This window comes from Sprattus sprattus (genome assembly GCF_963457725.1).
Source record: "Sprattus sprattus genome assembly, chromosome: 6".
NCBI lineage: Eukaryota > Metazoa > Chordata > Actinopteri > Clupeiformes > Clupeidae > Sprattus > Sprattus sprattus.
Genome location: NC_137925.1, coordinates 7,448,967 through 7,473,763, shown reverse-complemented (window position 1 = coordinate 7,473,763; position 24,797 = coordinate 7,448,967). Strand labels below are relative to the sequence as shown.

Here is a 24,797-nt window from a genome sequence, read left to right as displayed (position 1 = left end):
GTTTTACTATGTGATGGCAGGAATATAGGTGCCATTCATTAGGTGAGACATCTTTGTATGCTGAGGTCATTCATTTAGGCCTTGTGTTAAATGTCTTAATGTCTGTAGACCTGTGGAAAAAGACAAAACAAACTGAAAAGCATTTTGTTTTAGAAGACTTTGATTTGATGGGGTCTAAGTAAAACAGGACAAGACATAATACAAGGTTATTGAAAAAGCAAAACAAACCTATATTTATTTTAGTTTTGCAAAGTTTGTGTACGTGTATTAGACAAATCACGGACAAAGGCATACAAACGTCATAAACACAAACATAGGCAAATAGGGCAGTCTAGTGTTAGGGTGAACTAGTGACATTGATCACTTTGGATCCTATACAAGACACCATCACCACACAAGCTTTAGCAAAAAATCGCTTATCCCCCCTAAGGGCAGGCTTGAAGCATGTAGTTATTTTCATGTTATTCCTACATGCATTTAATAGCTGCCATTTGGCGAGTTTGAGCATTACCAAGAACACTTTGAGAAAGCATTACACAACCAGCACATACACCTGCGGCAACTGTCATAATTTTCAGAAGGAGGAAGAAATGAGGAAAATAATAAAATAATAGTGGCAAGTTGCCAAGTTGCCATTGTTTCTCAATGATGGCCATGCTCAATCATTGAGACATCAGAAAATCGGAGGTATACTATTGGGAGAGCTAAGACTATTATAACTCTGATAATTCCTTGTAACATCAGACTCTCCATAGACAGTGTCGCTTTGTTGATCTTCAATAAAATCATTACTACTCAACAAATCCCCAAACTCAGAATCTTCATCTTATAACTGCATTAAATGCAAAAGTTAAGAGTGAAAGAAGAAAGAAAAGAAGAGTGAACAAAGCCTTGGATAAAGTCAGTAAAGAGATAGTTAAGAGGGAAAATACTGAATGAGGGCCAGAAAATGGAGTGAAGCAGAGAGATGGAGTGTGAGAAAGAGATGTTTGAGAGGCATAGAAAGAAACAAGTGAATGGAGGTTCTACAGACAGAGAGAATGAGTCAAAATAGGAAAGAGAATGGACTGGAAGAAGAAGATGTTAGAATGATCGATGGATAAAGTGGAAGATATAGACATGGCACGGAGGAAATAAACAAAATGGGAGGGAGGATAGAGAACTGTCAAGTCAATGAAGGCTGACAAAAAAAGTAACAAAAAAGAGTAGGAATTGTTGGACAGAGTGGCTCTGGATTATACGATAAAGACAGTGAAGAGGCATAATATTGAAAGAAGGAGAAAAAATGGACTGAATCAGAGAGATGGAGTGTTACGGTTGCTATGCTGTCCATAGAAACCAGAGTGCTCAGAAGAAGCTGGGACGAACCTTGACCGTCGGTAAAAAAATGGAACAATCCGTCACTTCACCTATTTGCAATACCAAAGACTAACGTTAACGTTAACCAGCATACATTTTCGCTCTTCTTCCTACCTGGTCATGTTAACCCTCAAGTAATTGGAGTGATGGCACATCGTCAAAACACTGCCCTCACCTTTGGGAGGCGCACCCTTGCGCTTCACGCACACAGCCATTCCTTGTGCATCCACCAACTGCTCCCATCCAGAGCGCCACACACAAGCTCTTCACCCATCTATGGGGTCTGTCACACAGGGGTCAACCTACCTGGGGGTCCCTCACACAGTTTCATCCAGAGGTCATCGGAGGCGTGCCTGTAAAACTATATGAAGGACCCCCAGGTAGGTTGAACCCTGTGCGAGGGACCCCATGAGTGAAGCACTTGTGTGTGGGGCGCTCTGGATGGGAGAAGAACCTTTTTATAGTTTAATAGTTTAACACACACACACACACACACACACACACACACACACACACACAGACACACACACACACACAGACAGACAGACAGACCCAAGGCCTTGGTACCCTTTGCTGTGGTTGCGCTTAAGGGTGGAGATGGAGGCGGTGACAGCCTTGTTTCATGTCAAATGAAGCGTAACCAAACCACTGCTAGCCATCTGGATGTTATATGTGTGTGTGTGTATGAAGCTTAAACTACAGAAACTATACAAACAGCCATTTGCTGTTATTCAATTTAAACTACAGAAACTGTTGATCCCAGCAGATGGCAGGCTGCCAGTGGCCTCCCACACACATACCCATCTGGTATGATAAGGCTTGGTTGCCTTTGTTATGGTTGCACTTAAGGGTGGAGGCTTTGAAATTCAGGTTGATTAATAGATTTCTCTTCCTCAAGCAGTGACAGCCTGGTTTTGTGTCAAAAGGTGAGAGACTAAACCACTGCTGGTCATCTAAATGTTATGTGTGTGTGTCTACCATGAAACAGATAAGGAGAACTGTTTTTAATCAGGGCACTGCAGTCAATCACACTGATTTGAGGAATTTAAATTTAAAATTGTATAAAAGAGAAAGCAGAAAGAAAAGTGTGTGTGTGTGTGTGAGAGAGAGAGAGAGAGAGAAAACACTCAATAATCACCAACCACTTGACATGTCTGTGATTATCTGAAACATCACTGATACTGATAAAAGTACAAAGATACAGCCACATTGAAGGAAGATAAACTCTTGCTGTGAAGGATAGTTCTACACAGATCCAGTTTATTCTCTGATACCTGAACTGGATCAGTCCTGATCTGAAGGAAATCCAGTGGACCTTTCTAAGATGAGGAACCTTTTCTACACAGGTAGTTTTCTACCACAGGAATGGGTGATTCTGCACATCTAACAGGATTGTTGATGGTTTGCACATATATGTGTGCATTCATGCATCGCCATTTGTGTGTCTCTCTCTCTCACCACGTCTGGTTGTTTGTGAGAAATCCCTCTGAAAGATGACACTATCTACCTAATAATATCTCTGAAAGATGACACTATCTACTGAATAATCTCTTTGAAGTCTTTGGTTAGTTATGAAAGCAGTGTTTCATTTCTGACTTGATGTGGGAAGGCCAGCTGTTGAATCAGGTGAGAACTTATCAGAATTAGTTCTTATTAGTGTTATTAGTGTTTGGCTCAGCTGGCTGGTGGAAACACCATCATGATGTTTATATCCAAGGAATTAAAGCACAGATCACATGTCTGTGCCCAGTGTTACGCAACATCCTTTCATGTACAAATGTCATTTAAAGTGTAAAAACACTCTCCATGATCAGTTGTGTGTGAAATCAAGTCTTTATTCAAATAATTCCTACAAGGCCCACTTACAGTAGCAAAGCATCAAAAACTGTACGCCAGTGAACTCTACTGCAGTCATCACATAGAAGTCTGACAAGACAACATGAACACTCTTTCAGTCTGTCTGATGACTCTAGGCAAGAGAGCATGAACACTCTAACAGTCTCAGAGCATGAACACTCTTTCAGTCTCAGAGCATGAACACTCTTTCAGTCTCAGAGCATAAACACTCTTTCAGTCTCAGAGCATGAACACTCTTTCAGTCTCAGAGCATGAACACTCTTTCAGTCTCAGAGCATGAACACTCTTTCAGTCTCAGAGCATAAACACTCTTTCAGTCTCAGAGCATGAACACTCTTTCAGTCTCAGAGCATTAACACTCTTTCAGTCTCGGAGCATTAACACTCTTTCAGTCTCAGAGCATGAACACTCTTTCAGTCTCAGAGCATGAACACTCTTTCAGTCTCAGAGCATTAACACTCTTTCAGTCTCAGAGCATGAACACTCTTTCAGTCTCAGAGCATAAAGGTGTGTGGGGCAAAAAAGGATAAAGAATAACAAACTTTTTACGTATTTGTGTGTGAAGATGTGTGTGTGAGAGTGCGTCTATGTGTGTGAGAGTGTGAATCTTTATCTAATCCACTTGTTGCTTTTACCTGTGGGCTAAATGTTTTATCTCAGTCTGTCTACTCTAGCGCACGCACTCTCTCTCCCTCATCCTCTCTCTCTCTCCCCCATCCTCTCTCTCTGTCGTCCTTTCTCCCCCTCTCTCCCTCATCCTCTCTCTCCCTCATCCTCTCTCTCTCTTTCCCTCATCCCCCTCTCTCCCCATCCTCTCTCACCTTCATCCTCTCTCTCTCCCCCTCTGCCTCTCTCTCTCTCAGCCCCTCTCCCTCTCTGTCCCTCATCCCCTCTCTGCCTCTCTCTCGCTCTCTCTCTCAGCCCCCCTCTCTCTGTCACCCCTGCTGAATATGTGACCACACACCCACACCCCTTCACTGTGTTCTTACACCAGGGGATGTTCACAAATACACACAACTTTGCTGACATTGTGTTGCCGAACAAAAACGCTGCAGGCCGAGAATCTTTGGATTGTAAACAACAGAAGGCCTAGATGGCAGATACTACTCTGCAGTAATTAGGTGTGGTTCAGGTGTGTACAATTTGTCCCTAAAAACATTCCAGAGATGCATTGTTCCACTGGGTTGACTTTTCTTTTCTCAGGCCCTCATCTACACCTTCCTCTGAACTTGGTGGCATCTTACCCATGACAGTAAACTGTGTGTGTGTGTGTGTGTGTGTGTGTGTGTTGAGCCAGAATAAACCTCCTCCTCTGACACCTTAAGAAGCATGCTAGCGACAGACACTAGCGATAGAGGCTAGCACCCATGGGTGTTTACCTCCATGCAAGCACGCCTGCCTCCCCCATCCAAGGTTGCGAGTTTAAGTCTGGTGGGGACTGTGCTTGTCTACACTGATCATTCATTCTAGCAGGTCACTTCCCTCAGACTTAGTAGACAGGGTTACAGGGGTTTGGATTGGGAACAGTGACAGTGATCCCCCCCTCCCTTCCCTATTTTTCCTCCCTCTCCTTTCCTGCTGATATCCTCCAGGCCTTCAGTGTCCAGTGAGAAGGCTGCACGACTGCGCTCCGTGGTGAGTGACGTCCCATTAATGTGCACCGCCAATGCTCTTTGTCCCAGGGCGCTATGACGACCTACGGGGCTGACTGCTTCTGCCAATTATATAAAGCTTTCTTTTACAATATCAAATAAACTAATATATAAAGCTTTCTTTTACAACACCAAATAAACAAAAATGTCTTCAAAACAATTGTTTCAGCTACTTTGTTGTGTATCTATGATATTGATGAGCTCTAACCTTATTCCCAAACCTGGTAGAAGAGATAAAAACAATACTTGCACTATTGTCAATTACTATTGACAATACAAGCATTTGCACCATAGAGGAATACATGACATTATCTAAGGATATGGCTAACATGAGTTAAAACTTCCAACTGTTCACATCTCCTACACAGCCTCAGCTAAAGTCAATAGATTTCCTCAGAACTTGTTTAGTGATGCCAGAGGTATCTGGTTTGAATGTCTCAGTTCCTCTCGTGCCTTTGATAGCTGTGACTGACATATGGAGGGTAATCTAATAGGTCTAATTAGATAATTACTGGGAGAGGTGCGGAGAGGAGTGATGTGCCCACACCACATTCCTGTTCGTTTTTCATGAGGTGAAGTTGTGCCCAGTCAGGTGTGCTCAGCCAGGTGTTTAAACCAGTATGCTGCATGTGTGTGGAGCACAAGGGTTAGTGCTGTCAAATGTGTCCAGCAAATAATGATCTCATTTGATCATCTTCTCATAGTGATAAACTCAACAAGGGGTCTCAACCCCATTTCAATGCTCCACTGTGAAGTGTGTACCTCGGACCTCCGTAATGGTAGTTCATATGTTCATGACTCTTTGGGTGGTGTGTGTGTGTGTGTGTGATTATACTGTGGGCCTGTGGTAAAAGGGTGTGTTTGTGAGGTGATCAAGGTTGCAAGTGAATGTGTGATAGTGTGTTTGAAGCCTGTGGTGTGTATGTGATTGTAGTGTACATTTGAGGTTGCGTGAGATTGGAAAGACTGTGAGTTAGCTGTAGATCAGTATATTTATTCAGTAACAATCACTCACTCACAGCACAAGGATGAAAGTAAAGCAATTTCACTAACATCGCACAGGGTTTATATACTTAAGATTTATCTAACTCTTACTCCGTAAATGTTTCTAATGTCAGCAAAAATAGCCACGCTCGACTAAAAGTCCTTTTGTGTCATCCCAACTACGCTTTCTGAAATGCAAGGATGTCTTGCAGATGTCTACTCAACGTTCCATTCTCCTCATAGTGGAAAAAAGTGGACGTGGAACCTGTGCCCATCATGTACCTTGTTTCCACCAATGCCGTACCGCTGCTGGAGTCAGTGCCGCTGCCTTTCAGCACCAGCCTGCATTTCCACCGGTTCCAGTACCAAAACTGAACATTATCGAATGTTGTGACATGTTACTATGATTACAATTGTTACAATTGAGTTATTCACGAGAGGTTTTCTTCCAGCGATAAGGCAAATTCAGGCCCTGGGCTCATGTGCGTGGAGCAAAACGTTTAGTGCAGATTAGAATACTGACAGACGTGTGACAGTGGAATGATGTTCGACTACTTTGCCACTACAGGTCGTATGTAACCTGATCCACATACACTTAATTCTGCAGGTGACAGTACTAAGAACTTCACACGCAGGTTTTCAGTAATTAGCGCATGTCACACACAGATCTGCAGTCACATCACATTTTTCCATGATGCAATAACAGCTTTACCTCTGTGACACTGCCAGTCCTAAACCCAAAGCAAGGTACAATAAATGTAGACTATTTAATTTCATTTATTATTACTATTGTTGTTGTTGATGTTGTTATTGGTGTTCTTCATGTAACCTTCTTTAGAATGGTGTCCTGGGAGATATTTCAAGCAGCAGGATTGCTGTCTATTAACTGAAATTACACTTCTACTTTTGTCAATGAAGCAAAGTTCATTATAATGAACAAGATTAGGATTCGAGATTTTTGAAGGACACTTGTTTGGTTGTTAAACTTACACTTTCAGTGTTCAATTATCTGTACGTCACACGGGACCATGCAGTTCAAGCTACCAGTGTATTAAGTGTAAGTTTTAAAACTTGCTAGTTCGGAAATAGGGTTTCAAAACTGCATAGGAACACGGGTCCATTCTAGAGGAGACTATGAGTGGCAGTAACTGCAGATAGAAAAAAAAACAATTGCATTACTTGTGTTCTGTAGTAGTCTTAGAGCGGCACGCTCAAGACCATCATTATATTTTATTGTCATCAGCAATTTTTTTTTATTTTTTTAATTACGCTATTTTAAGCTCATAGAAATATGTTAAATCGATGGACACATGATTGGTAAAGTTATGAAGTGCGACCATGGCAGTCGTTACTTATTCCATTTGTCTAAGCTTCCCTGTTTTTCTTCCCTTGCTTGAAGGGGGTGGGTGGAGGCGCGCGTATCGTAGCCATCATTTAGGAGGGCCTAGGCCTAGCTTGCAAGTTGGTGCAGAAAGTGGAAGAGATCGGGGAACACACCATTAGAGAGAGAAAACTTATGCTAAATAGGAACATATTAAATACATTAATGATGTAAGTGGATTAAGGAATATATAGCCCACAAGATTTGTGCTTTGTCAAAAATAAACCATAGGCCTATATTTAGCCTATTAATGTATTTCCTCACTTCCTAAGCCTCAAAGTCCTTCTTTTGTTCGGGCAGCATGCCACTCATTGTAGGTCACTTGCAAGTGGCAATGAGCTGGCTTATGTTGGATGTCTTGAGTAGGCTAAATATGTTGACACATCGTCTAACAAACAAATCTGAATGCGGTGTAATATTATGATCGTTTTAATCGTTATTTGTGTGTGTTATTTTTTCTCTTAAGTGAATTAACATTTCAGGTCCTATGAAGTTTAAAAGGCAGCAGTGATGTCACCAAATAAGGGGATGTTTCAGCATTGTGTACATGGACAGCGTTAGTTAAGTACTAGAGGGTGGATCGGGCCAAAAATGTTCTGTCCGAGCCCAGCCCACGTCTGACAGAGTAGTGCCCAAACCAGCCCGAGACCGACAGCCCTTCAAATATTTTGTCCGAACCCGACCCGAGCCCGACAGAGTCAATGTCTCAACTAATACTAATGACACATTTACATATGTTTTTTACGAAAAGCTTGCCTTCATTAAACTCATATAAATAAAACAACAGATAAATGCACTTGTTCACACACACAAGCACTGTTAAACGCACAAGCGCGCACAAGAGGGCAAATGAGGATATTTAAATGATTTAATTCACATTGCAAGAACGGAATGAAATAGCCTACACATTACACACACCAGGCATCTGCTACGCCTAAATAAAACTCAGATTATATGCTACACCAGAGGAGGCAAAACAAACAAGTCTTACCATTGAAGATCAATTTTTTTCTTGAAAACTGTAAGGGCACGGCAACGTTTGTTATAAAACCATCTACATAGTCCAACCATCAACCATCCAACCATCTCCATATTGTTGTGGAGAAAGAGGATGGCAGCAATCATATTTCATTAACACTTCACACTTCTTACATTGGACATATCCCACAGCCTCATTATAATCCCCATCGACTACTAAGCAGAAATATTTCCATACAGTAGATTTCCCTTCGCTTAGTAACGTTTAAAACTCTCCTGATGACCGTTAGTTTTAAACTTTCTCCATGATGCCGTTTGCCACCTGTATTAGCAATGTCACAGCTAGGACTTAAACAAATTCCCTCCACAGGAAGAAGGCTGAAAACGAACTCCTGCATTATGTCACGATCCTGGCAGCCATTGCCACGATTCGGCGGCCTCTGATGGCAAAAGGACCTTTTCATGGACTTTGTGCTTTCTATGTTTGTTTTGTGTCCACATGTGACATGTGCCGTTGTTATGATTGTGTGCCCTCACCTGTAACCCATTGTGTGCCGTCACCTGTTTCCTATCGTGTGCCCTCACCTGTTTCCAATTGTGTGCCCTCGCTAGTTTCCCTCTGTGTGTCCTCACCTGTTGTGTATGTGTGATTGCCACTGGCTAGTTTCCCTGCCCTTTGTCGGGACGTTAGATTGTTTTTGTCCCCATGTTATATGCTCGTGCTCTCAAGCGCATAGTCTTGGTGAATCTTGGTACAAGACACGCAGCCCTCGCATGCACTGAGGTGCCTTTAGTTTAAGCTAGTTCCGGGTTGGTGTCTCGCTGCAGCTCTCAAGCTGCTTTTTGGATTTGTGAAGCTTCCCTCAGGTAGCTATCGTTCAGGCTCGCCTGAAAGCTACATTTTGTATTTTATAAGTTTTTGGCCTTTTGCCCTTCACCTGATCTTCTGTGTTTTGTACTTCAACGTTTTTTGTTCGTTTCCTCTGTTTTGGAAGTATCTTCTGTGTTTTTGGATCATCGCTGCTTGGAAGAATATCTTTGTACTAATAAATTGTAATAATAAAGAAATCAAGCTGAGAACTACATCCTGTCATTGGGTTCTCTTAATAGCTCACCTGGCTAAGACGCTGGTTCACAAATCCCAGAGAAGAGCGTTGACATTCTGCATCATACAACATTCACATTATGTGAGGCAGAAACGTTGACTTCACTACTTATTAAGATATTTTAAATATGGAATGTTCAATGCATTATGTGCATGATGTGTCCGAACCTGATCGAGCCCGATGGGCTCGGGTCGGGTATCCATCCTCTATTAAGTACTACTAAGAGCAGTGCACATGAGTTTGAGAAGCGTGCGCAAGTTTCAGTGACACATGACCTCCTAAACACTCCATGCAGCAGTCTTTCTCTGAGTGGAGAGCTGGAACTTGTGCCTGTGTCAGTGAGGCTTCACCTCATGGCCCTCATCAACAGGTTACTGATTTCATCAGGGACGTGCACAGAGGCTAAGGTTACAAGGCCCTCCTCGACTGAAGATGCCCCTCCAAAGGAAATAAATACATATATATATTTTAAATATAATTACGGCTGCAGAACTTCATGTAGGCCTAGATAAAATAATCTCAGAATATGCGTCCAGGGGCCAGGGGTATGGCGGTGACTGTTAGTGACCGACCCTGACAATTTCATAGTTACAAGTGATAAAGGCAGAATTAAAAATTCTCCAATTATTTTACACAGAAAACTAAGTACAATCGTTTCAAATGAACTTAAGAACTGCACTTACACATTAAGTCTGAGATGAAACTAAAGTGTATTTCCTGAAATATCACATTAAAACAATGATGATAATCATAAAACAAAACTACATAGACATTCTTAAAAGAATGACAGTAGAATCCAAAACGAATGGACATGTTGCCCTTTTTTTTCAGGGCAGAGCAATGGCCCTTCAAAATTCCCGTGCACGTCCCTGGTGTCATGAATTCAGAATTCATTACGCTCCTCATCAACATATTTCTGATTTCATGATTTCAGAATTCATGGCCCTCCTCATAAACAGATTTCTGCAATGCTCACTGCCATTGGCATAATGCAGGTCAATCATACTGAAATTTATTTAAATGTCTTATGAAGGCAAGACAAAGTGTCAAAATGTCTTCATCTTCCGCAGGTGGCATAATCAACCAGCAGTGTAATAGCTGAACTGGCCTTTATTACTGTGTGTGCACTGGTTCCAGGGCTTAATATGATTATTCTCAACTCTTGACCCCTGTCAAAGCATCAAGGAAGATACAATCAATACAATACACTAAGAATGTTTTTTTGTAAATCAGAAGAACTGGTTTGGAGATTACATACCTGAGCGAAGTAATGCACCACCTCCAGTCTGTTTTCGGTACCAAGCCATCTATAAAAGAGATGGGGAGAATCGGACCTCAGACATCCAGAGGAAACTCAGAGCGCTACAGTCACAGTCTGCACAACCTCAGCCTGAATACTGGTAAGGTGTATTTGAGCAAATTCTTTAATTATACATCTCATAACTAGGTGACAATATCTCACAATTTCAATGTGCATTTTTGTATTTAACGCTAATAATACTATGAATAGATAAGAATGCCTTAGCAAGTCTCATCAAGAACTTAAAAAAATTATTCATTAACAGTTTTTACAGGAGTTGGAGGAGATAAAAGTACAGATATAGACAGAAATAGAGTAGAAATACAGAGATAATTGATGCTTACAGTAATAATAAAGTGTTTATACTTACCTGTGTGTGCCAGTACTCTGTCAGTAAGTGGAATTATCTAATGATTTTATTTGGCAAAAGACACTTGTTTACTTGCAGAGAATTTTATATTGACAATTGCCTAAAAGATTAAATAACAATAACATACCTATGACACGCAAATAAAACAAGGCAATAAAGCCTTTGCTGAGCAAACAGAAGAGTATTTGAACACCTTGAATGCTTTGTTTGTTTAGACAATTGCACATGTTCATGTACATGCCTCCAAGCTAAGAGTGGATCCTTGTTAGCGTTCGTAGCCTTAAGTAGTGTATGGCTACTCTAAGCATAATAATAAAAATAATAATGCATTTTATTTTCACATACAAAGATGTCTCAAGGTGCTTAACAGGGTCACAATCGCAATTTAAAACAGTGCATTCAAAACTATACAGAAAAGAAATAAAAGAAAAAACAGAAACCAGGACTTTAGGAGAAGGCAGATATAAAAAGATGGGTTTTGAGGTGGGATTTAAAAGTAGTGATGGAGTCCAAAGCCCTAATGTTCTCCGGGAGCTTGTGGCCCCAGCGGGGAGAAGGCACGATCTCCCATTCTGGACATATTTGTCCGGGGAACTGCAAGACGGTTTGCTTGTCCAGACCTAAGAGTCCTTGGTGTGAGATGAGGGGTGAGGAGATCCTGGAGATAGGCCGGACTGGTGGTGTTTATGGCCTTGTGAACTAGAAGTAGGACTTTGAAGTTTATTCTCTGGTTGATTGGAAGCATGCTTTTGTGTTTGTGGATGTGATGCTGCATGCTGTTTAGAAATCAGCAGCTGAGAGGAGTGGATCCTGTCCTGCTTGTGAGAGAGACCAGTTGCCCCAGTCACCATGGGCTTTGCCATGTGTGTGTGTGCGCTATCCGCAGCGATACTGATGATGGGTAAGACCTCCTAAAGGTTGGGTAAGACCTCCTTTTCTTGTATGATGCAGATCACCTCCTTGTATGATGCAGATCACCTCCTTGTATGATCCAGATCGCCTCCTTGTATGATGCAGATTGCCTCCTTGTATGATGCAGATCACCTCCTTGTATGATCCAGATCGCCTCCTTGTATGATGCAGATCACCTCCTTGTGGAATTTGGAGGCTTTGTGGTCCTTGATAGCCAAATATTAAAAAAATAAAGCTGTTTGTCTTGCTGCCGGTGAAGTCTCCGCTCTTCCCCTCTTCTCATTGAAAAAGCGTAATCGTTATCGTATAGGAATCGGAAGGTTGGAAGGTTGCTAAGTTCAATTCCCCACTCCTCCTTACCTGGGGTGTAAGTTTCCTTGAGCAAGACACTGAACATCTAACTACTCCTGATGTAAAAATGCAATTTTCTTGTAAGTCGCTTTGGATAAAAGCGTATGCTAAATGACTAAATGTAAACATGGCAGACTCTGTGGAAGACCCAGATGACCCAGTCCCTATGTAGATACAAAGGGCTCATTCTAAGCTAACAAAATCACAACGATTCATAGATACAGGTTATTATACACAAATGGAAACATAATTACTTATGAACACTATATTTCATTTCTACTAATAGATAATAGACTAAAAATCTACACACTGTACCTTTAAATGCCCCCTTTGTTTACCTGCCACCGCAGATTGATCAAATTCACCAGCATTTGGCCCGGGATCAAATCCATCCCTACCATACGCCATCAAAATGAATTTAACGATCATGATTTTCAAGATGAAATAATGGTTTCCTATATAAAGATATAGTGCACGTGCCAGAAGGAGTCACCACTACCACCAGTAGGGGGTGCAATGCTAAATATATTTTTTTGATTTTCTTTATCTCTCACATACAGTTGCTGACATTTTCCTGCCTTTCAACTAATACCTCTGTTTTGTTTAATGTATTCAAACAACACATTCAAATTGATTGAAATAATTATACATTTGATTAAAGTTATGGAAGATGAAATTACACCTGTTAGGTCTATGGCCATAAAATGGTCACACATGTTGAATTGTAGGTTACGGTACACTTTATGAGGGATGTTTTTATAGATTAGTTTTAGCATCACCTTTAATTTAATTTTGTTGGTCTACGATGAAGTGAGGGACAGTCACACCTGTCATTCCCAGTAGTTCCCCAGGATGTGCACTTTGTAGTTTTTCGGTCCAGGATGGACCACCCTGCAAAAAAAATGTCAAATGTAAAAAGCCACCAATTAGCGTGCTAGCAAGATCTTTTCAGTGCCAACAGTGTTGTTGTTTGTGTTTTAAAGGGTTTTGCCTTTTAGGTTAGCTTGCTAGTTTACTTCTAACTGCTGCTTTAGCCTAATATTACAAATATATTGTATAAAGTACAAATAAAACTTTATTTTGCTTATACAACTAGTCTGATCACTGGATATGAATATTTCAAACACAGGTTCTGTGGCTACCAGCCCTGCATTTGACCCTTGTCACAACTACACTGTGCTGAACGACACCTGGAGGGTCACCACCAACCTGGACAGGTCAGTCATAAGGTGCGACCGTGCCGTCCAGTGGCAGGGTTGGTACCGCATGTTCCACCAGGGGGCGAGCGTACTGATGCCTAACGTCTGTGTGCCTGACCATCGCTGCGGTACCCATGCACCTCTCTGGCTGAACGGTCCACACCCTCGCCTGGAAGATGGCATCGTGACCAGAGATGTGTGCGGACACTGGTCGAGCGACTGCTGCCTTTTCAGATCACCATCCATCCAGGTGAAAGCGTGTCCAGGAAGCTACACTGTTTACAAACTAGTGGCCCCTGTTAGCTGCGCTCTGGCATATTGTACAGGTAAAAGGCTCTTTTCTGATATATTTACTATAGTGTGTTTTTGTCCATGTTACATTCACCATTGTTTCTCCTGGGAAAAGATTTTCATCTCTCATATCTATTATCTAAAACATATCTCCATACGCCACACAGATCCAACAACTGCAACTCCTGCTGCTGTAACTAGCCCTGCTCCAACCACTCCAAGTAAGTGATTTAACTAACCCTGCTCCAACCAGTCTATGGCCAGTTTGTCAGATCACATTGCTGTGCACTGTTCTGATTTTCCTTCATACCTTCAAAGATGTCTTTTTAGTGTGTTTGCATAATTTTAGATGATTTGGTATTAACTATTGTGCTTTATTTTAAATTATAATGTAATATGTTATCCTCTGAGGTCAAATTCTTATTTTTGTATCTGAAACCCCCCCCCCCCCCCCCCCCCCCCCCCACAGATTTGAGCACTGAAGGAGTCCTTCCTACTGAAACTTCTGCTCCAACAACTCCAGGTAAGTGTACTGTATGCGTGTGTGTGTGTGTGTGTGTGTGTGTGTGTGTGTGTGTGTGTGTGTGTGTGCATGTGCGCGCGTGTGTGTGTGTGTGTGCGTGCATGCGCTCATGACCTGTATATGTGATGTTATTCATTTCTGAAATGCTTAATATCCTTTATGTAGTCTTAGGAATGCTATAATGTCCTGTTTTTGCTAATGGAGCGCGTTTTTGTCAAACTGACCACTGGTAGTGTATTTGTCTGTGTGTGTGTGTGTGTGTGTGTGTGTGTGTGTGTACACGTATCTGAATCTAACATTAGTTCTATACACCCGTCAAGACACATCAGCTCATGAGAGTGATCCCTGTTAATTAATGAATTTAAAATATCAAAATGAATTTTACGATCTGAAGATGAAATAATGGTTTTCTATATAAAGATATAGTGTATGTGCCAGAAGAAGTCACCACTACCACCAGTAGGAGGTGCAATGTTAACTATATTTTCTGATGTTCTTTATCTCTGGAGTATGTCGGTACTGCTGTAGTGATGTAGGAGTATGGATCTCTACGTTTCCAACTCCTCCAGGTGTAAATTTACCAGAGGGCAAGATACATAAAGCTACAAAGAAATATAGAATACCTATCATTTTGCTTAAGGGGACAGATATGTACTTGGTCTACAAGGCTCTGGTCAGTTTGGCCCATTTCATAGGGATTTGTCTACTCCAGGGATACATGGCTTTCAGATAAAATAGTGAGCATCCCCCTCAGTGGTAGTGACAACCCTATTTTGGGGCCCTTGGTGTCAGGTCTGTGTTTTGTTTTTGTCCCTTGCTTGTACTTTGTTTCCCCTTCATCCTTTTATGCTACTTCCTGCTGAAGTTTTTTCCTTCCTGTGTATAGTCCTTGTACTTCCTTGTTGTTTATTTCACCTGTGTCTAGTTCCCCCTTTGGTATTTAAGTTCAGTCTTTCTTGTGTTTTTTGTTAGCCTGACGATGTCATACTCATATTTTTAGTCAGAATATGAGTCTGATACTGCTCCATTGGGCTGTGGGGCGTGTTTAAACCGAACCAGGGAAAAAAATGCCTCTTCGCTCATTTGGATATGCCTAGAAACAGTCAGAGCAACGTAGGATGACCATCGGGGCCAGCTGATACATTAAACTTTTACCGGATCCCGTAGGAAGGACGGCAAATACAGCTTTTCGATCGACAAATACCTTGATAGCTTATCTCTGTTCCTCTTTCAAAATTAAAGCGCTGTCAATGTCTTCTAAAACAGACTTGAATCCCCAAATTTTAGCTCTCCAGCAGCAGCCATGTTTGTTGAATACAAATTCAACCCAAGCATTGGTGACGTAGTTGATTACATTTCTGTTTATCATCTGTCGATCATCGTATAAAGCCCGCCCTGACAATTTGATTGGTCAGATCTTTTTCAGCTCTCTGATAATTTCTCCCCAACAGAGCAGTGCCAGACTGAACTTCCAGACCTCAAATGTTGTGGGCGGGGCTAGGTTCGGTCTGGGATCCAGGCTAGTTTTTTGTTGGTTCTTCATTTTTAGCAAGGTGAGAGTTCTTTCACGTCTTTTGTGTTTCTGCTCTGTCTTTGTTTTGGTTCCTAAGTTGGGATCTTCTGTGTTTTGGAAATTCTAGTTTTTTGCCCGGACCTTTTGTGTGTTTGCCTTTTGGACTTTTGTGTTAAACCTTTTTTGTAGATAAACCTTGAACGGTCCCTGATTCTGGTCTGCAATCGGGTCTCTACCTTCCGAATCTTGACACCTTGGCCCATACACTGCTAAACAGGCATTATATGTCTGCAAGATGGAAAAAAGGCTTTAAAACACTTATCTTAATTCCACCTCTCAGTTTTAGAAAATACAACTTTAATACATGAAAACATTGAATTGAAATAATTATACATTTGATCAAAGTTATGGAGGGTGAAATTATGCTTGTTAGCTATATGGCCATAAAATGGTCAAACATGTTGAAGTGAAGCCACACGGCACACAGGCACACCAAGCTCATAAAACGCTATGGTATTGAGTATATTTGTTTAGACATGATAAAGAATTATCATTTGAAAGCAACAGCATGCAACATTTTGCCACTTTATGAGGTATGCTTTTAAAGGCAATCAGTTTTGGTATCATCTTTAAATTAATTTTGCTGGTTGCAGTGAAGTGAAGTGAAAGTCCTCTCTATGGCAGAAATTCACCTCTGCATTTGACCCATCCAGGGAAGTGACACACACACACAGTGAAGTGAGGTTACACACTAACCCGGAGTGAGCTGCCATTGGCGCCCGGGGAGCAGTGATCTGGGTTAGGTGCCTTGCTCAAGGGCACTTCAGCCGTGGATGTGGGCACGGGAGAGCAGTGGTCTACCACTTCCCCCGCCCACATTTTTCCTACTGGTCGGGGATCGGACCGGCCACCCTACGGTTTCCAGCCTGAAACCCTAACCAGTAGGCCACGGCTGCCCTAAGGATCAAGTGAGGGACAGAGACACACCTGTCGTAGTCACCCAGGCGGTGCACTTTGTAGTTTTTGGTCCAGGATGGACCACCCTGCAAAAATGTATGAAAACGTCCAACTATATTGTAAAAAGACAAATTAGCATGCTAGCAAGATTTACTCAGTGCCAACAGTGCTGTTGTTTGTGTTTTAAAGGGTTTTGCATGCCTTTAAGGTTAGCTTGCTAGTTTACTTCTTACAGCTGATTTAGCCTAATATTACATATTCTATATTTCCGAAAAAAACACAGCTGAGTAAATTAATGTGCCAATCATGTCCTTTTAATAAGTGTTGCAATCACTACTTTTCATCAACTGCTTATCTGGTCTTCTTATTAAAATATATGTGTTCATCATATATATCTAATATTGTCATTACACCGAAAAACGTATCAAAGAAAATCACAAGGGACCTCTTCACATTAAATAAAGTTTACATTCCATTTGAAGATTCTGTTAATAATAAAGATGATAAAGTATTAAACACAAAAACAAACGGATGAATCAGGCCATACACCATCACTAAGCTACAGGGACAAGTCTTTTCACCTTCTCTTACCTCTTCCCTTCGCATACTGTAAGCTAAAAGAATGAAGGCTCTCTCTCTAAAGAACAACCTGACTGATGACCAAAACAGTCAAATTAAGTTTCCCCAGATGAAGTGATGTTACCGTGGTGACACACTTGACCTGCAGTACAGTACTTAGTGCACATCAGGCCTATTCTGCCTATTGGAATGACTTTTCTACTTTTGTGTTACAATTAGTGGTCTACTGATACATCCAGGTTCACTGATCATATTTTATCCTAGCCTGGTGACACCAGCCTTCGTATTTCCGCCTGAATTGATTTCAAGCTCATACTCAGTCTGGCCCAACCCCGTTGACAATCGTCTCCAGGACTCAAAATCCAACCGCACCATTCAGCGAACAGTTCAGAGCTGTGACGCAAAACTCGCCTTGGAGGAAAAGACACGAAAGGCTATCGGAAAAGTTGTCTCAACTCTCGAGAACATCAGAAAATTAAAAGGAGAACAAGAGTATTGTCTTGTAAGTTTTATGATTGGAAAGGACGTCGTAGCTCTTCTCCCAACTGGCTTTGGGAAGAGTTTAATCTACCGAATGCTTACCAAACGTTGCTGATTGGTTAAGGGAACTCCAATGATTTTAAACCTCAAGCTAAGCACCCGCCCATCTCGGAAACGAAAATGCATTGGGTTTTGCCAGACTGAAAGACGGAATGAAATGGAGTCACAGGCTGGTAATGGCCAGGCTAATTTTATCCCCCTTGTTTCGGCCTATTCCTATTTTAATTAATTCTACTACTCTCCTCTGGATTTGCCATGTTTTTGAGCAGCTCTTGATGACCCCTGTGATGAACTGGACTGCACTGAGGATGAGTGGTGTGGCCAGAAAGATGGAGTCTACGGCTGCTTCTGCAATGAGAGTCACCCGAGACCTCATGCCGAGTCCTATGGTAAGGTCTAATATGACTACATACATTGTTACTACTAATGGTACTACTGCTATTGATATTACTGGATGTTGGATAGAAGTGTATTATATACCTCCTTTATTTTCCCATATCACTCTTCCCCTCACTTTATTCAACTCTTTCCACCTTTCTCTCTCCTCCCCTGTTTCTCAGACTCTGTGGAGTACTGTTCCAGCAGCACAGGCATCATGTCTCTGTCTCGCTGCCAGCTGTTTGAAGCAGGCTTCTCGGCTGACACCCTCCACCTCAACGACCCCAGCTGCAACGGCTCCCTCGAAGATGGCAGAGTGGAGTTCCTCTTCGACAATGAGAACCACATTTGTGGAACCACTCTGAGGGTACGACAGCTTATACACCAAAGATTTACAAAATAATCTATTCTTTAGAGGAGTATTGTCTTGAAGTGTTAAGCTTTGATCAAAATCAAAATGGCAAACCCCCCAACAGTTGAAATATGTTTACTCAAAATTCACAGCAGAATATGGATGAAACCATTGTTGGTTTCTACCAATGACATTGACCCGTGTATGTGCTGTCTGTTGCCCAACAGAGCAACAGCACCCACTTCATCTATGAGAACTTAATCCAGGGGGAGGCCAACTCAGCCGGTGGCCCCATCAGCAGAGAGAGACGGATAGAACTGCTCTTCTGCTGTGTCTACCCCCTCACTCAGGCAATCTCCATGGACATGGACATCAACCCCCTGGAGAGGTTGGTTTTGCCATTATGTCCGCACCTTTGTGTCACTTTTTGGTTAGTTTGCAGTGCCTTTCTCTAGTGACCAAACACAATACATTGTTTTCATAAAGAACCAGTGATTGAGGAATAGGAGAATTAAGTCTCCATGAACTACTCATAAAACACAGTGCCCCCATTCAGATAGTAGTCTTTCACAATATTAAAAACAGTGCATAAACTACTCCCCCCAAATTAAAGCCCCTCATAGAGGAACTACTACTATCATCAAAGCCTAAGCTTTCTGCCTGTCTGAAAATGAACTGAAAAAAACATTTTTTTTTTTTTTTCTTACAGCGTTGTGACTAAGAAGTTACCAGGAGGTCAAGGATCCTACCGTGTCCGAATGATTCCCTATGAAGATGCAGAATTATCTCATGCGTTCTCTGGAAATGTGACTGTGGCGGTGAACCAGCGGCTGTACGTGGCGGTCCGCCTGGACGGAGTGGACAGCAGCCAGATCGCCATAGTGATGGACTCCTGCTGGGCCACTCCTGTCAATCAGCCAGACTACCACATCCGTTGGGACCTCATCAGAAACGAGTAATTTGTACCAACGCACCAATACACCCACTCTTCCCTCTTACATAGCTTACTACCTAAATGAATAAGGGACGTAGAGCTCCTACAACATATAAAACACATGCTATTTAACCTACCGCACTACCACACATGTTTATCATCATCATGATTTGAATCCTTATTTGTTCAACCTTTTTTCTGTTGCTCATCATGTGGGTTTATACCCTTCTTTATATTGTCCTAACTGTCTCTTTTGCCATATCTTATTCCCCCTTTAGGTGCCCCAACCCCAATGACACCACAGTGGACATGCTTCAGAATGGCAACAGCACATCAGGTCGCTTCTCCTTCAAGATGTTCTTCTTCACTGCAAACACCTCCAAGGTTTACCTGCACTGCAGCATCCACCTGTGCTTGGTGGCGAACAACGACTGCACAGCCGTAAGTTTACCACATCTAGAGCACACCAGGAGGGAATCTGACTAGCAGAGTAATGGCAAGGTTTGGCTGTAATTGTAGCCTAATATGTTTGTCACAGATGTTTTAATAAAAAATGTGCTGAATATTTGTCAGATTTGGAGCAAATGTTAAAAAGAAAACTATTCTGTTCCTTTTCTCTTCCTGTTTACAGCACTGTTACCCAGGTTACCCCCCGAGGCAGCGCCGCTCTGTTGATTTCCATGACAGCGCCTCCATCTCACTGGGGCCTCTTGTTTGGGCCAGTGGCAGAGCCGGTAAACATGGATAATTCAACACTGACTACACCCAAATGTCTGTGGGTGTATGTGTGTATGTGTGTGTGTGTGTGTGTGTGTGTGTGTCAAGTCAAAGTCAAAGACATACAAAGGAATCAATAGGACGTTTCTCACTCTCCAATGGTGAAACATATAAAGTGCACAGGCACAACAGATAAGACAAGATATTACCTAATACTAAGTAAAACATACAGATACACGTACAGCAGCATACGGTTTCTTTAAAGTGAAGTTATGGGTGTTAATCTTGCTCTTGCAGATGTCTAGCAAAGCCTGTTGACTGTACTTGTAACCCCATGCACACAGACGAGACAAACACGACAAACTTTCTGACAAACACTTATTAAATAAACAAAACACCGCATTTTCGGAAGCATGAGTGGTCCCTGAGTCTACACACGCGCCCATCTTGGAACGTGTGCGTGTGTGTGTGTAGGTGTTTTGATCCTTTGTATATATTTATTGCTATAGTTACCTACCTCACCCTAGATTAGAGATCTGCCCATCCCACATTCACTTATTGTGGTCTGAAATTGTTTTCTTGAATCCAAATTAATTCTCTCATATCATTTGTGGTTTTTTTTCCAGATGGGAGAGACATGATTGGCCCAAACCCTGTGAAGCCTCAGGTCTGACCGCATTCATAGCAAAGAACACAGCCAGACGATCACTGCAAAAAAAAAAATCTTCCAGCCATACTGGCTACATTTGAATCTATACTTCCCTAATATGGCCTATTTCTTTAAATATGAACCATTTGCCTCAATGACGGTCATCTCAGAGATGATCTGACAGTGCTGCACCATTTCCCTTCTGTGGTAACATACAGGAGAGCACAGTGTCCTGCTGATTGATATTCATTGCTGTGAGAACATACCTAGACAATCACCTGGGTTGGGAAAGACCTACATTAACTGTGTTCATATCAGAAAACAATGTTAGCCATACCAGCTACATCTGAAAAGATCTGCACTTGCAAATATATTTCTTTAATATTAACCATTTTCCTGACAAACTATAGAGGTATACTATTTCCTTGCTGAGCATGATGTATTACTGATTAAAATACATCCTTTCATGGTGTTTTGGGGCAAATTTCGAATGAATAAAGTGAATAAAGTGATTACAAATGTTGCATGTCACTGATGTACCTTATGTTCCTATATGTGTATAGAAAATATAATGTTTGATTTGACAGTGTTCTCACAGGGGACAAGTTTAACCGGTTGGATTCAGTGTCTTTATGGGGTAATATAGTGATAGACCAGCTGACTGATTGTTTGGTTTATTTAATGAGACAAATTATTAACACAATGTGAAATATGATTTCTGAGGGGTTTCTACCTTTCTGAATTAAATAGATAAAAGGGCTTTTTAAAATGGCTCCATTGTAATAATCCAAAATGGTAAAATCCAAAGGAAAATGTGGGAAATAGCAGATATGAGAAATAGGCATAACACAGAGTAAAAGTGGTATTTACAATGGATAGGCAGCAGAAGCACCAAATAACTACTTACTGAGCGAGTGCACATGTAATGATTTCGTTAAGATGGTGTTGGCTGTGGGTCAGGTCAGGTCAGGGGAAGAGCTGCCACTGTAATTAAAGAATGCGGATCTGTATGTGGGTGGTAGGAATTGCTGCAAAGCACCTGCCTCCTGTTATGAGACAAGTCGAGTTTCAAGTTCTTGCTTTTATCAACTATAAATAAACAAGCAGCTGCTCATGTGACTTCAGGTAACTCAAAATGGTGTCTTCAGTGATTGACATTTCTTAGAGTATTACTTTCAAAATGTAAAGTCTTTGAGCTTAACTTTCCAACAAGAATATTGATGCTAGAATAAGACAGAGCCCCCCTGGTGACAATGCTAGCAAAAGTATCATCGTATGGCAATGATCAATGGCAATTTACAGGCCTGACATACATTACACATCTGCAGACAAGCAAGGGAATTTGTATTTTAAATGTGAGGGGAGGAAATCATACCTTTAACTACGTTTTAGATGTCTAATCCAGTGCAATGCCTTAAATTGATGTAAAGTCCTGTTTGTGCACTATGCAGTGCCCTGAGAAACAGATCCACGAGAGGCTGTCACACACTAGAAGTCATTCAGACTGCATAGCAGCTTCATAACTATATATGTCTATAAGTACCTTGCTACAGCTTGGTCTTCTCCAGCTAATCACAGGGGAGGCAGCTGATATCCAGCTCCACACACAAAAGTACACCACAGTTCAGTGCAGATTAGATTACTGAGTGGAAAATCCCATTTCAAACAGATATGTGACAGTGGAATGATGTTTGACTACTTTGCCACTACAGGTCGTGACTAATAACTTCACACGTAGGTTTTCAGAGATTGCCGCGTGTCACACACAGATCTGCAGTCACACCACATTTTTTCGCTACATGAAAAGGAACCCTACAGAGATAAACCTGAGTCTGTTTACCTCAATAACTGTAAATAAACAGTAGAATTTCAACAGTTATTTTCTATAAAACAGAAATGGAAACCTAAACTACAGAGACGACAGAAACAGTCATTGTTTGTACAATTTAAACTACAGAAAGTGTTGACCCCCTTCCTACCAGCAGATGGCAGGCTGCCAGTGGCCTCCCACACACATACCTATCCAAGGCTTTGTTTGCCTTTGTTATGGTTGCACTTAAGGGTGATGATATAATTAATTTCAAAACACTGTTAATAACTTAAGAATGTATTCATCAAGTGCCTTGTATTAATAATTACCTTGTATGAATCATGTGCTTATGTGGGCAGGAACATGGCTTTTCTGTGTGTATGTAACTTAGCTTAGTTGCTGACGCTATAACAAATTCTATTTACATCCAAAAAAGAACTCCTTACATTTCGCTGTATCTTTAAATCAGGTGATCTGTATTAAACGCCAATAGGCCAAATAAACACAACAGAAACACATACTTAGCTTATTAGTTGCTGACGCTATAACAAATTCTATTTACATCCAAAAAAGAACTCCTTACATTTCGCTGTATCTTTAAATCAGGTGATCTGTATTAAACGCCAATAGGCCAAATAAACATAACAGAAACACATACGCAGAATTAATACAGTACATGAACTGCCAGTGTTGTTCGTTGATATTCAGTGTGTGGTTATTTAAATAACAAACATGTTCTATATTGAATAGTCCTTAAAAAGTCCATACGTGAGTCCCGACAGAGCGCAGTGCCTGCTTCATCGATATCTTTTAGAAACAAGGACTATCTACGTAATCCAAACGTAATCCAAACACAAATCTTCTTCAAAATAGCAATGCATTGCAACGAGATAAAAAAAAGGAACGAAAATACCGCACTTCTCACAGCTCCGCGAGTTGAATGGTATCATCCGTATCTCGTTAATCCTTAACCTCGGTTTCTGAACGTTCCAGAGAAAGCTCACGGTTTAAATAATAATCATACAACCAAAAAACGTGTGGTTATAAATGTAGGCTTTTGGCTGCCTAGGAAACAATCAGTATGAATTATCTAGATGCGGCCACTACTCGCAGCTACAAACACCACCACCCCGTGAAAAGAAAACCCTCCCCTTTTGTACGTTCACCTGTTCACCACCGTTCACCTACAGCCCAGGAGCGTATCTATTTAAAGCGACAGCATCCTAATGTGTAGGCCTAGGTGATCGCTACTCATCACATTACTAGCCTACTTAACTTAATGGGATATGGAATATGGTACTCATATCATAAACCAGAATATATCATCTCCAGTCTTCATATAGAGAGTGCCTAAGAGCACTTATGACATGTCAAAACACTTCATATTATGTGAACATCACAACGCCACTTTGTCTGCATATGTGTAAGAGCATGTTTGGGTCAGAGGTGATAAGAAGGGTCGAACTGTGCTTCTTTTGACCTTGTTTAAAACTGACATCCTTGCATGACAGAAAGTATAGTAAGACTAACTTTCTGTATAAACCTTGTGTGATGTGTTTAATTTTGCTTCTCTCTCTTGTGCTGCAGTCTGGGAGTGAACCCGGGCTCTCTCTCTCTCTCTCTCTCTCTCTGAGCCTCTCTGTGCCTCTCCGTGCCTCTCTCTGGCCTGCCAGGACGTGGGTGAGCCTGACAAGCTTGTTTTTGTTGAATAAATATAATTATATGCAACTCCAGAGTCCTGAGGTAACTTCAATGAATTTTCACCGAACAGGTGGAGATGAAGGCTTTGAAGTTCAGGTTGATTAATAGCTTTCTCTTCCTCAGGCGGTGACAGCCTTGTTTCGTGTCAAAAGAAGCGTAAACAAACCACTGCTAGTCATCTGGATGCTGTGTGTGTGTGTGTGTGTGTGTGTGTGTGTGTGTATAACTACCACCAGGACCTAAGGCAAACCGATATAGAGAACTGTTTCTAATCAGGGCACTACAGTTAATCACATCGATTTATGGAATAACCTCGAATTAATCGTTTTATAAAAGAGAAAGCAGAAAGAGAAGTGTGTGTGTGGGAGAAAACACTCAATAATCATGACTGTATCTTTCATATT

At 41.4% G+C, this 24,797-nt stretch overlaps 2 protein-coding genes across 2 annotated transcripts in view; both read left to right on the top strand.

The window, feature by feature from the left end:
• LOC308366586 (alpha-tectorin-like) overlaps positions 1-24,797 on the top strand; it is a gene marked incomplete at both ends in the record, with an annotated part of 78,311 nt that overhangs the window by 22,110 nt on the left and 31,404 nt on the right. The window contains 5 exons of the mRNA XM_080840302.1: positions 18,413-18,597; positions 18,810-18,970; positions 19,292-19,537; positions 19,795-19,957; positions 20,148-20,250. Of these exons, the coding sequence (XP_080696428.1) occupies positions 18,413-18,597; positions 18,810-18,970; positions 19,292-19,537; positions 19,795-19,957; positions 20,148-20,250 (858 nt within the window). The remainder of the gene's footprint in view (positions 1-18,412; positions 18,598-18,809; positions 18,971-19,291; positions 19,538-19,794; positions 19,958-20,147; positions 20,251-24,797) is intronic.
• LOC308366489 (alpha-tectorin-like) overlaps positions 21,822-24,797 on the top strand; it is a gene marked incomplete at both ends in the record, with an annotated part of 34,103 nt that continues 31,127 nt past the window's right edge. Inside the window, 2 exons of the mRNA XM_080840204.1 lie at positions 21,822-21,842; positions 24,366-24,372. Coding sequence (XP_080696330.1) covers positions 21,822-21,842; positions 24,366-24,372 — 28 coding nt within the window. The remainder of the gene's footprint in view (positions 21,843-24,365; positions 24,373-24,797) is intronic.